Consider the following 12,725-nt stretch of genomic DNA (forward strand, 5'->3'; position numbering starts at 1 on the left):
AGAAGTTAAGTTCTGGGAAAAAAGAAAAACCTGCCTATGACTCCGGTATATCACATAGATTGTGTGTACCTTAAATCGCCATACAGCGGGTGCTCGGGTCCAGTTCGCAAGAGAGGCAGCAGAGAAGAATCCAGATGTTACGCCAAGAGGTCTCCGGTTCCTACTGCAACCGACCCACCCCCATCTTTTCCCCCTGCCCGTGAAGGTGTGAGTCTTCAGTGGGGTGCCAGATGGTGTCTGGGTGAGTTTTAAAGTGCAGCACCTCGGCTATTATAGCTCTGATAACATGAGACTGCGTAAACATAAAAACTTTCCGTGTTAATGAAACCAACATTCTCTTGGCTCTACTTAACCACAGTTCTCTAGGAGAAAGCAATGGCAACCCACTCCAGTGTTCTTGCCTGGAGAATTCCAGGGACGGAGAAGCCTGGTAGGCTGCAGTCTATGGGGTCGCACATAGTCGGACACGACTGAAGCGACTTAGCAGCAGCAGCAGCACCGACCACGTTTCTCTACATTGGTACCCGCACATCCATCAGAGGTGTCCGCTAGATGGCGCTCGTCCTCCACTGTACCCAGGCCGGGTCGGGAGTGCGTGCATTTCTTTGTAAAATTGAGGGGTGATTTCTAACTCGAGCTTTTTACAGTTAAGCAGACTAGCTCCAAAGGAAACACGCCTTTCATGAGGCCGTATCGCATCATCTCAAAGCCTCGAGCAAAACTCAGGTCCCCATATTTTTGAACTTAGTGAACTTTCATCACCTGGCTGTCTCCCCTCAACACATGATTTAGTCTGTTGATTAGGATAATAATGGCGTGTTTCTTTCTTTCTTCATAACAAGGTTTAGGTTCAGATCCACAGGCCTTGGGCTTCCCTGGTGGCTCAGATGGTAAAGATCTGCCTGCAATGAAAGAGACCCAGGTTCAATCCCTGGGTCGGGAAGATCCCCTGGAGAAGGAAATGGCAACCCACTCCCTCCTTTTTACCTGGAAAATCCCATGGACAGAGGAGCCTGGCGGGCTACAGTCCATGGAGTCGCAAAGCATCGGACAGAACTGAGCACATGACTGAGCACCTGGGCCAGCGACTAACACTTCACTTCACCACAGACCTTAGCATTCTTTATTTTCAAAAGTACCAAACAAAAAAAAAAGGTTAGATTTGACTGCCTAAATTCTTTGATTTCCTTAAGTTTGAAGTTCCTTTCCTGATGAATGTAGCACAGAAATAAATAAGAAAGATGATGGAAAATCTTTAATGAGAATAAACGTGAAGGTTTACGGGGAGGGGAGAGCTGTTAGAATAGAAAACCCAACTGGGTTGGCATTACAAAGTCAGATCTGAATCTTGACTTAACTGCTTAGTGATGGTGAAGTCATTTAAACTCACTCCATGAGTCTCAGTTTCCTTATCTGTAAAACAGGGATAATAATGTTTTCCACCCTCAGGGAAATGTAGATTAAACAATAAGCTGCGATCCTGGCACATTGTTGGAGGGCAGCAATTGCTTAAATATGAAACTTCCTCGGCCTATAGTAATGGTCTGATGATACACCTGGACCACGTGGGTGAAAAATCCTTGTGGGGCCTGAATGAGGATGACTTAGGAACCCAGGAGCCAGGGGCTGCTGGCTGGCAAGTGGCCCGTCGCTTGATGCCCAGGGTGCCTCCGTCGCGTGGAGTGACCTCCAGAGCCTGTGGACGGGGACAGGGGGGTAATTCCCAGGTTCAGGCTGCCTGGATCTGGCTCCAACGAGGCAGTCCTGCGCGGCGCCCTTTCCCTGCGCGTCAGCCCGCGCAACTTAGCATCGGCCTCGAAGAGGACTGGGTACAAACCCTCGGGTTAAAGGACTGGAAACCCTGGACCAGAGACAGCAGGTGAATCCAGCCACGGCCACTGGCGTCTGAGAGACCCGCGTGGCCTCCCACTGCGAAGCAGCCTCCCGCGCCGGCCATCGCGCCTGCCGCGTCTCCCCGCATCCTGCCCGGGGCGCAGGTGGAAAGCGGCAGGGGCGCGGCGCGCGGGGGCACAGCGGGAGCATCCCGGCGGACGCGGGCCCGGGGGAGCGCGGGGGCGTGAGCGGCAGCTTGCGACGCGCGCCTGTCCGGGAGCTGGGGTTTCTCCCCCATCGCCGACCCTGCGGCTCTCCCACCCTCATTGCGCGCGGCGCCCGGTCCCGCGGAAGCCTCACCCTCCGACGGCGCTTCGGCGGCTCGGGGTTGGAGGGTACGGCACGCAAGCGGCGTGCAGGAACCAAACTGCAAAGGAGGAAGGGTGGTGGATGAGGATGGAAAGGAGAGAGAGAAGACGAAGACAGAGCTGGGCAAGGGGCCCGGGAGGGCGCAGAGCGAGCCAAGCGCCTCCCCGAAGCCCGGCCGACCGCCGGGGGCTCCTGGGCTCCACAGATTCCCAGGGTCGGCCCGGAGCTCGGAACTGATCGAACCTCGGGCGCTGTCGGGCAGCCGTGGATTCCCCGGAGCTCACGGTCAAGTGCTCAGAAAGTTGCCCTCTCTGGGCTGCGAGCGGGGCCCCTGTGAGCCCGCGCCGACGCGCCCTGGTCCCCCAGTCTCCAGCGCAGCGACAAGCGCTGACTTGCTGCGCCCTCGCCATACACCCCTCATCACTCGCCGGCCTTGATTCTGCAGGGCATGTACCCGGGAAACCTCTATGCATCCGTCCAGCTCAGCTCACCGGCCCCCAAAGCCTCCTGGTTCCCACCAAACCCCACCATCAGCTTCTATTTGTAGTTCCAGACCCGCGAGCTTCCTCTCCGCCAACACTCCCGGCCCTGCCTGCAGGCATTCCCTAGACCTAAAGGTTAACTGGCCGCCGCAGTGGCCCGAGATGACTCGGTCCCTCGCTGCGCGCTTCCTGAAGACTCTTATACCCCGGGCACACACCAAAAAACAAACAAACAAAACAGGCAGCTCAAAGTCACCGAACTACAACTTTCTAAGCTTTGAAAAATCTCTACCCAAGCCTGTGGCACGGGGTATATGCTACTTTGATTTGGGGCTCTTTAAAAAAACATTGGGAGCGGGGGAACCAAGAGGTGGTTATATATTCAAGTAAGTCTTTGTATAGCTCCCAAACTCACTCTAACACTCGGTCATTCAACCCCCCAGCATCTCTGCGTGTTTGTCTCCATCAAGTCCTAACCCCATAAAGGGATGGTTGTCTGCGACACAGAGTTCACACCTGCTCGCTTCTCTGCTTCTGGGCCACTCTTGTCCATCTCCTCCTCAACTCGCCCCAGAGAGGAACAACAAATTGTCTAAGGTGGTGGGAGGGGGGGCGTAACTTAAAGGGTAAATCAAGGTCAGCGAGAGGAAGGAAAGAATGGTTTTCTTTTGAAACATCGTGTGCCTTCTGTTCTGTTTTCCTCGGGGCCTGAAGAGAGTCCTGTTCCTTACACTTGCCGCCAACGGACACCAAATTGAAACACCTTTCCCAGAAAACTGAAGTAGTCGTATAGTACTACTAAAGGGCAATGACCTCTCCAAGGGTAAGGTTTTCTTCTCCCTTCCCTCCCCAAACACCACAGGATCTGCACTGGAGTGTGTTTGGGATGCGAGAGAGCGTCACGTGGCTGAAATGCTGCAAAGTATAGATGCTTCGAAGCCCTCCACTGGCCCTGCAAACTACCAGTGTGTGGATTTCATCCTGCGGTGCAGAACAAGAACCACAAAAAAAGAAAGCTAACAAGGGCGGATGTTATTTGTTTTAGTAGTACCAAAAATACCAATCCCAGCAATTTCAATTAAATTAAAATCACTGAATTAAAATCACAGCTCTTTAAGCTTATTTAATGGTTCAAATTGTGTATTTGGTTTTAAACCTCCCGCAAAAATTTATAGAAAACAATGAAGTGTGTTCCTTGAGTAAAGTATTTATTTAAAAATTAATAATGAAAATAGAGTAACAAATGTTTTGACATACCCACAATATTTGTGTTTCTTAGCCTGGCTTCTACTACATAAAACAATTCACTACTCATTTTTAAAAACAGCATTAAAGTCATCTGTTCAGGATCTCTACTTTGGTAATTCCCAGATATTCTTTTAAACAAAAATGTTTTTCAACTCACAAGTAGCAGAATATTTCAAGAACAAACAGAAAGCTTCAATTTTATTCCTCGTGTAAAATTGTACAAACTTCAAGTACATTCAGTATTGACCGCCCAGGGAAATGATCGCTGAATTTCCAGAAACTCCCAAAGATGCCCTCCAATTTCTTGTCTGACTTTAGCTCTATCTGTCCCATCTTTTCTTTTTTCATGCCTCTCCAGAAACTGAATCAAATACAATCCGGTGAGGAAAGAAAACTATTTCTAGAGTGACTTTTGGTTCATTCATTATTTCAGAGAAAAGAATGAGCCGTGAGGAAGCCGCGAAACTGGAAGGGGAAAAGAAGCAGCAATTTATTCTTCGAATCTATAAACCTCCCTAGAGAACAGAAAATAAGCGCACGACTTAAGGAACTGCGTTAACTTGGGTTTCTCTCCCAGATCGGACTCAACTAAATATCGCGCGTTCCATAAAAGTGCCAGAATAGGTAAGAAGCCGTGGTCTAGGTGGCTGAGCGTCCCTGCGGCTAGAGTATGATGCTTCGAGGACCAGACTTGGGAGAAAAGGGGTTAAGTCAGACCCTGACTTTCTCTGAGCAACGTGCCCAGTTTTGTCGGTTCAAGTCAACGTCGCCCAGGAGGACCCAACCAATGGGCGGTCGGGAAGGCCCGGGACCGCCCCCCGAAGGGGCGTGGCCTGATGCTGTCACTCAGCAGTGAGGAATGACACCCGGGCGGGAGGGGGGGTGGACGGTGGAACGCTGGGGAAGGAAAGAGAGAAGAAACAGATAAAACCGGGACGGGGGTAACAAGGTGCCCCGCGCCTCTCGGAATCCTGAGGCCGTCGCCGCCGCCGCCTTCGCCGCCGGGGGTGGGCTCCGGAAGAGCCGGCCCAGCAGGGCTCGGAGACGACGATCCGAGGAGCGAAATCCTGCAGGCGGGGAAGGAAGAGACCAGAGGCGCAAAGAAAAAGTGACTCGGGCCGTGCGCCGCGGAGGCGCTGGAGAGGGGACTGCAGCCGCGGAGGGGGGCCTCGCCGATCCTCCCCTCCCCACTCCAAGTCCTCCGAGGGCCAGACCCCGGCCCACCCCTAAGGGAGATTAATCCAGCCGAGCTGCGAAAAGGAGAACTTCTGGCGCTGGATTGGGGGGGAGGGGGGGTCTCCGGGTGGGGTGGGCCTCGGAAGTGGGGGTGAGGGTCGGCGCTGATCCGGGGCCCGTGGGGGGCGGAGGCTGCTAGGCAGCGCAGGAGTGGGCTGCAGGGGCCTCGCGCGCGCGCGCCGGGCTCACTCGCGCTGCAGAGGCCCCCGCGCGCTCCATCCAGCTCGGAGCTGCCCGCGCGCCCCAGCCGCCCGCCCGCCCGGCCGCTCCGGCCCGCGGCGCTGATGGCTGTGCGCGGCGCCAACACCTTGACGCCCTTCTCCATCCAGGCGATCCTCAACAAGAAAGAGGAGCGCGGCGGGCTGCCCGCGACCGAGGGGCGCTCGGTACCCGGGGGCACAGCGGTGGCAGTGGCTTCGGCGCCCGCTGTCTGTTGCTGGCGACTTTTTGGGGAGACAGACGCGGGCGCGCTGGGGGGCGCCGAGGACTCTCTGCTGGCGTCGCCTGCGGGGACCAGAACGGCTGCGGGGCGGACCGCGGAGAGCCCGGGCGGCTGGGACTCGGACTCGGCGCTGAGCGAGGAGAACGAGGGCGGCCGGCGCTGCGCGGAGCCGCCGGGGGCCAGCGGCGCCTGCCGTGCAGGGGCGACCCTGGGCCTCGGCCAGCCGGTCTGCGAGCTGCCCGCCGCCAAGGACCTGGAGGAGGAAGCCGCAGGCCGGAGCGACAGTGAGATGTCGGCCAGCGTCTCAGGTTCGGCCAAGGCTTCGCTGGGAAAGGGGGCCGGGCTGAGGGGCTGGGCAAGGAGGGCAACCGCGCAGAGTGAGGTGGGCGCGCTGTGAGCACCCCGCGCCCTGGGCCCCCCGCGTTGGCCAAGACCCTTAGCTCCGCGCGCTGGCGAGGGCTGCTCTAACCCTCCAGCCACTGAACCCCAGAGAGGGCGGATGGGGTGAAGTTTCAGACGACGATCTCGGGCAGTGTGCTTTAGAACCGGGTGGGAGGGAACCACTGCATCCTAGCCTTGAGTCCATCGCCAGTGCCTTGGGTTGAGTCTGTCTCCAAATCCCCAAAATCAAGGAAAGGGAAGAGGCAGCGAACCAGAGACCTTGGGGAGCCAGTACCCTGGGCCTGGCCCACAGAGCAGTTATTGTTTATTCTTTGAAGTCCTGTTGGACTCTTTATGACCCCACGGACTGTAGCCCGCCAGGCTCCTCTGTCCATGGGATCCTCCAGGCAAGAATACTGGAGTGGGTTGCCATTTCCTTCTCCAAGGCCCAGAGATCAGAGATGCTCCCAGCCTGAGGTCCCAGAGCCTGGACCGGGCAGCTCAAAGATAGGTAGCAAGGGATAACATTCAAGTGGGCCGGAACCCAACCAAGCCAGAGCTTTGGGAAGAGGGTTTATGTAGCTTTCTTAGACCCCAGGCTAGAGAGAGCTGCGCTGGGCTGAAGACCCAAGAGCTGGAGTAACCCCGCAGCCAGCAGAAGGCAGCCGGGCTCGATTTAGGTCATCCCAGACCCAAAAGGGAGAGGGCCCTCCTCAGCCACGAGCCGGGACGCGCTTTGGTCAGAAAGACCCCCGTGCGTTCCCTTTCGGTTGGACGGTGTAGGCCTCAGCGTTGGCTCCAATCGAACAGTATCTGCTGCAGGCCAGAGTGCTGGACCTCTGCTAGGGTGCAGCCGGGGGGAGCAAGGAAGGGACCCAGGAGCAGGCATCGGATTAGGGTCTAAGGATTCGAAGCGGGGACACCCCTCAATCCCCAGCCTTCCTTTTATATCCTTTCGAAGGGCGAGGGAGAAACCTACCCACGTCCTTGACAGTAGCCTGTTGCCGCAGCCCGCGTGTGATGCGTGTGCGCGCGCGAGGTGGCGGGTGAACCCAGGGAGAGTGTCCCGGGGTTCTAGGACTGAGAGCGGAGAAGGTTTTGGGGGACGCTCAGACCCGATGTCCCCATTTGCTGAGAAGAGCCCGGAGGAGCTCAGAGAAGGCAGGGAGCTGGATCTTGGCCGCACAGCGTTGATACAGCGGCTGAGTTCCTTGCCGGCTCACAAGCCTAGAGAGAAGCAGGAAGCGAATGGGGCAGAGTTTTAAGACTCGCCTCCCGGACCGTGGCTTCCAGGCCCACCCCACCACTCCGGCGGGATCAAAGTGTATATCCGCCTCCCAACCCAAGCCCCAACCCCCACGCCAGCGGTTGAGGCCGGACCTCACTCCTCGGCGGCGCTGACACTGTCTTGTTTCTGTTCCCACCGGGTCCGCAGGCGACCGCAGCCCGAGGGCCGAGGACGACGGGGTTGGCCCGGGAGGCGCACGCGTGCCCACGCTGTGCAGCGGCGGTGGCGGCGGCAGGCCGGCGGGCGGCGCGGAGGAGGAGGAGGGGCCCGCTGCGCCCAAGCCCCGCAAGAAGCGTTCGCGCGCCGCCTTCTCGCACGCGCAGGTCTTCGAGCTGGAGCGCCGCTTCAACCACCAGCGCTACCTGTCCGGGCCGGAGCGCGCAGACCTGGCCGCGTCGCTGAAGCTCACTGAGACGCAGGTGAAGATCTGGTTCCAGAACCGTCGCTACAAGACCAAGCGCCGGCAGATGGCTGCCGACCTGCTGGCCTCGGCGCCCGCCGCCAAGAAGGTGGCGGTGAAGGTGCTGGTCCGCGACGATCAGAGACAGTACCTGCCCGGAGAGGTGCTGCGACCACCCTCGCTGTTGCCCCTGCAGCCCTCCTACTATTACCCTTATTACTGCCTCCCCGGCTGGGCGCTCTCCACGTGCGCGGCCGCCGCGGGCACCCAGTGAGCCGGCCTGCGGTGAGGCCGCGAAGGATCCCAGTGCCCCAGCTCCGGACGGGCGCCGATGGCCCTGCAGGGTTGTGCCCGGTACAGGGGCGCCCCGCCGAGGGGGCGGCAGGTGGAGGATGAAATCCAGCTCGGCTGCTCTCGCTAGGACGTGCGCCCTGGCCGCAGGGATGGGGTCTACCCAGAGGGGGGCGCCTTTTTTTCTAGTTGGAACAGAGGCATCCTATGGCCTAGGGACCCGGCGTCCCCTCGTCCCCACCTGCTGGGAAGCCCTCGGACACTATTTATTACCACCGCACTGTTGGATTTGGGTTGTGTCTGCCTGGGGATGGCGTTTCCCAGAGCGGAGAGAGCTCCTGGAGACCACGGAAGCCTGAATCCCAGCATGTCAGGCCTGCGGGAGCTTCGTGCGCTAGGCCACACTAGTTCATGGTATCCATGCTACCGATCTATGTATATCTACATATCTATTATTTTTGGAAATCGCATTTGTTACAAAGGGGTACGGAACACGGGCAGTCCCCAAGGAGCCCCAGGCTAGGGGTTCATTGAACCGTGAAGTGCTTGGTTTGCCGGCCCTCTGCCCCATCCCTCCCCGCTGTCGCAGCTTGGGTGGGGGCGCCTGATTGGGTGCTGAATGTATGGAAGGGAGCCTCTGGGCACTGAGCAGGGCATGGCCCGGTGTCTTCCGTCTCGGAGTCCCGGGGCTGCGACCAACCCAGGCAGCTCCTGGAAGCCCCTGAACCAGGAGAGAGAGCAAACCAGGAGTCCACAGAACTTTCCTTTCTTTTTCTTTCTCTCTCTCTCTTTTTAAGGAGGTTAAAACTTGTAGCACTTTGCAGTTGTTTGTATTCAAATGACCGTTATTTTTGTATTCAATGTGAATATCCTCTCCACCCTCTGCGACTCCTGCCTCCGGACCCGGGTTCTCCCATCCCTGTCCCTAAGACAGGTGACCCTGTCAGCCTCGCCGCTTGTCGCCTCCTTAAGGGCATTGTGCACTCAACTAGAGTATTAACTTTAAAAAGATTTGTGAAATTTGGAAGCTCTATTCGTTGTATTTTTTTCCCCTTTTAATTTATAAACTTTTAGTTTAACATGCCCTCCTGGACGCCATGTGTTCTCTGAGCCTCTCTCTGTCTGGCTTTGGGGGAACCGGTATCGTGGGCTCAGTCTCCCATTCAGTCCTCTCCAGGAGTCCTCTCCCCCACCACAGAAGCCACCTGGCTCCTCACCTCCAGGAAGGGTTTAAACCCGCACGGCTCAGGGAATCGCTATTTCTGGGACTTAGCAGGAGTCACAGAGGAATCCCAGTGAATCCGGAGCAAATGCCTAAGATTCCCCTTCCCCCGCCCCCCCCCCCCCGCCTCCTCCGTGGGCACTAGTATGTCAGAGTCTAGGAAGCGTCCCGAGTTGAATGAAAGCCGCTCAGTTCTGTCCAACTCTTGGCGACCCCAGGGACTGTAGCCCGCCAGGCTCCTCTGTCCATGGAAGTCTCCAGGAAAGAATACTGGAGTGGGCTGCCATTGCCATTCCCTTCTCCAGAGCTGAACCCGCTGCCAATTTCCATGCCCCCACCCCCAATCCCACCTGTTCACTTGTCCACCTGCCAGTATCCTCTCTGCTTTCAATTTTCTGAGAGTTTGCTCCAAGTGATCCTATTATTATTTCGTTTCCAGACTAGGCTAGCAAAAACTCTCGCTGGAATTCTGAACCGATTAGGGGTGAAGGAAGAGCTAAAAAGGTGTCTCCTGCACTTTGACCCCTGCCGGGTGCAAATGACTCTGCACCTTATCCCAAAGCGTTCCCACTCACTCCCCCAAGGACACGTCTTCATTTGCTGTGCAAAGAAGCCCACCGTGGGAGCAGAGGATGGGCAGGGCGACTTTGCTTATTTAATTGCCCCATTTTAGAGATGAACTGCGCCCAGCCAGCGTTCCCCAGAATAACTCTCCAGATGCCAAGGACTCACCGGTGCCAACCGCTCACCACTACGCGCCCCTCACGTCGGGTTCGGGGCGAGTCAGGAAGAGTTAATGCCACACTGCAGGCGCCGAGGCCTTCAGTCCGAGGCCCAGCTGGGAAAACACTGAAACCCAGGCCAGGCTAGCTTTCAATTTCACCCGGAGCGGGTAGGCCAGCGCGCTGTCCTCCCCTGCCCGAGGTCTTTCCCAGCCTCTGACCCTCTGACCTAGGCACCCACAAGCCTCGGCTTCTGCCACCCCTCTCCCGGCGGTGCCAGCGATTCCCAAGGAAGGTTTTACAAAAACAATTCCTGCTTCTGGAAATGGGGAGACGCCAAGGAAAAAGCAAACGGCCTCAGCATATGCACGCCCTGGCCCCCAAGTCCGGCTCCCTTCCAAAGGGTTCCGTCGGTCATTTGGTTTCTTTTTGATACCTTTTAAAATTCCATTTTAATCGCGTCATTAATCCCGAATGCCTTTTCCTTACATAAAATTAGAACATTTCCGATAATGCTAGAATCTCCTCTCTGCTCTCCAGAGATCTTGGGAGAGGAGGGGAGGTTTTTTTTCCCCCTCCTTCTGAAAACCTCAGTAGTTTGTGGCCACGTCCTGAGATTGTACTTTGTTCTCCATCCTGGCGAATTTGGAGTCCAGAGGACTGGGGATCTCTTAGGCAGGCGGGGTCGCCCCCTTCCCTTCCTTGAGCCCCTTGGGGCTCCTGGCCTGGGCCGGTTCTACTGGGCTGGCTCGAGTCGCCTGGGAAACCTGACTCAAACGAATTCAGTTTGACCCGAATTGTTGCAGTTTCACTCTGAGCTGCCCCGCCGCTGGTGTTGGCGCGAGGCCGTAAGATCTGATTCCAGGAGCCGGAGGCGGCCTCCGGGTCCAGCCCGCCCTCCGACAATTTCCCACCACATTTCACGACCCAAGATGGATGTCTTTACCTGGGCCCCAGGCCGCAGACGCGGCTTTTCTGTTGGAGATTTTCGGAATTACTTTATTTCCTTTCCTTCTCGACTCCCACCCTGGCCCTTTCTTTAAAGGCGAGAAAGTCAGTCTTGCTTTCTGCCTGCCCTACTTCCTGTCCAAGTGCATCTTCCCTCATCCACTCCCTGTGACCCTGGGCCCTGCCGAACCCTCTGGGCCTCGCCAGGGCCTGGTCGTCAAGAGCTGTCGCTGGAGTTCGGGAGCCTTTTGACTTCACCTTTCTCAGTCCTTTTCAGCCTTTAGTGAATTTCAGAGCTGGCAAAAAGACCACTGGGTTTGACCCACACACTTAGATGGGAGCTGTGGCTGGGTAAGCAGGCAGAACATTCTGTGACCTGTGCTGAAATCAGTCCCAAGGGATCAGGCTGGGTCTACAAATCTTGCTCAGGGCTGCAAATTTGGGATGGTAGGCTACTAGATGTCACTGGTGAGTGTGTACATGTGTGTTTAACCTGAACTCCAGGACCTGTTGACTATGGCAGTCCCAAGCAACATCTCACTCAGACGAATGATTGATTCGCGGGGTTCCCAGACCCCCAAGAGTATCTCCAAACAGTAGAGAGAGTTTGGGGATGGATTGCTTTTCAGAAAATAAAGGGTTCCCAGGCCTTGGCGAATCCCCACTTCTCCACTTTAGCAAAAGACGGGGAATCTGACTTCACTGGAGAAGATGAGGAGAGTTCAAACGCTACGACCGAATGTCTATATCAATGAGAGTCATGGTAGTCATGCCTGAACCCCAAGAGGCTGGGCCGGAGGAGGAGTGGCGTTTGGGGGAGCAGGAAACTGGCCGAGCGTGGTAGAGTCACACCAGCATCCCACAGGGGCAGGACCTCGTCCCAGGCCTGCAGATGTCCACGCGGCGAGGACTCCAATGGCCTCCACTTGCCTTTCATCACCAGAAGAAAGCTGGAATCTGGCTTTCCATGGAGTTCACCTTGCCTTATAGAAAGTCTCTTGCCTTGGGGAAAGCTGGAAGAATCACACATTCCTGGCAACCAGGGCAGTGGCTGAGAAGCCCTTGGGCTCAGAGGATGAGGAAGGGAGGGAGACAGACCTGAGCTGGGGCTCAGGCCTCTGCAGGCACTGCAGGGCTTCAGGCTTTCGGGCCACCAGCTCCCCGCTGCTAACAGGCTTCATTAGGAACCACACCGAGCTGCCTGGGCACAGCAAAAGCTTTAAAGCGCTGAGGGTGGGCAGGGCAAATTCAGGCGCTTGTGGGTGTTGCAAGGCTGCTGAAGAAGTCAGGCCACACCCAGAGCCACTAAGGAAGCAAGAGTATCGGCTGGGAGGAGCAGCCAAACAGTCACAACACCAGAAGCAACAATCATAACAATTCCTCTAATTCTAGTCCTTTTGTCCAGGGCATCATTATTGAATAAGTGCTTCCTGCATCCCGTCCTCCACTAGTAGTTCCCCGAGGCCGCCTTTTAGCTGGGTGGACATCACCTCCCCATTTTGCAGATGGGGAAACTGAGGCTCAAAGAGGGGGAAACTGACCCTCCCAAAGTCACAGATCGTCAAGAGGCCAAGTCAGCGTCATTCAAAGCTCAGAAGTGTATTTTAGGATTCAAGGTAGCAGGGTGAATTGTCCTTCAGCAGTCAGAGCCAGCATCCCCCAGGTTTGGCCTCGGGTGTGGTTGGTTCACAAGAGGCTGGGTGTGCTTTGAAATCCATTAAGCACCGTGCAGCTGGTGTGGACCTGCTATTATTGTTGCCATTATTATATTTTTATGAACTTCTGGGCAATGCTGAGTTGGCTGATCTGCAACAATCTTACTTGAACTCCTGCACCCTCCGCAGGGTTCCGAGTGCTCTGTGG

At 56.4% G+C, this 12,725-nt stretch overlaps 1 protein-coding gene across 1 annotated transcript; it reads left to right on the top strand.

Moving 5' to 3' along the window:
- The first annotated feature begins 4,821 nt into the window (after positions 1–4,821).
- Positions 4,822–9,054, top strand: NKX3-2 (NK3 homeobox 2). The gene is made up of 2 exons (XM_086407482.1): positions 4,822–5,918; positions 7,427–9,054. The coding sequence occupies exons 1-2, from the start codon at positions 5,453–5,455 to the stop codon at positions 7,951–7,953; spliced, it is 993 nt and encodes a 330-aa protein (XP_086263608.1). The 5' UTR covers positions 4,822–5,452; the 3' UTR covers positions 7,954–9,054.
- Positions 9,055–12,725: the final 3,671 nt, after the last annotated feature.

The sequence above is a fragment of the Bos grunniens genome, chromosome 6 (assembly GCF_055505025.1).
Source record: "Bos grunniens cultivar Pamir isolate PY7600 chromosome 6, Bosgru_T2T1.0, whole genome shotgun sequence".
NCBI lineage: Eukaryota > Metazoa > Chordata > Mammalia > Artiodactyla > Bovidae > Bos > Bos grunniens.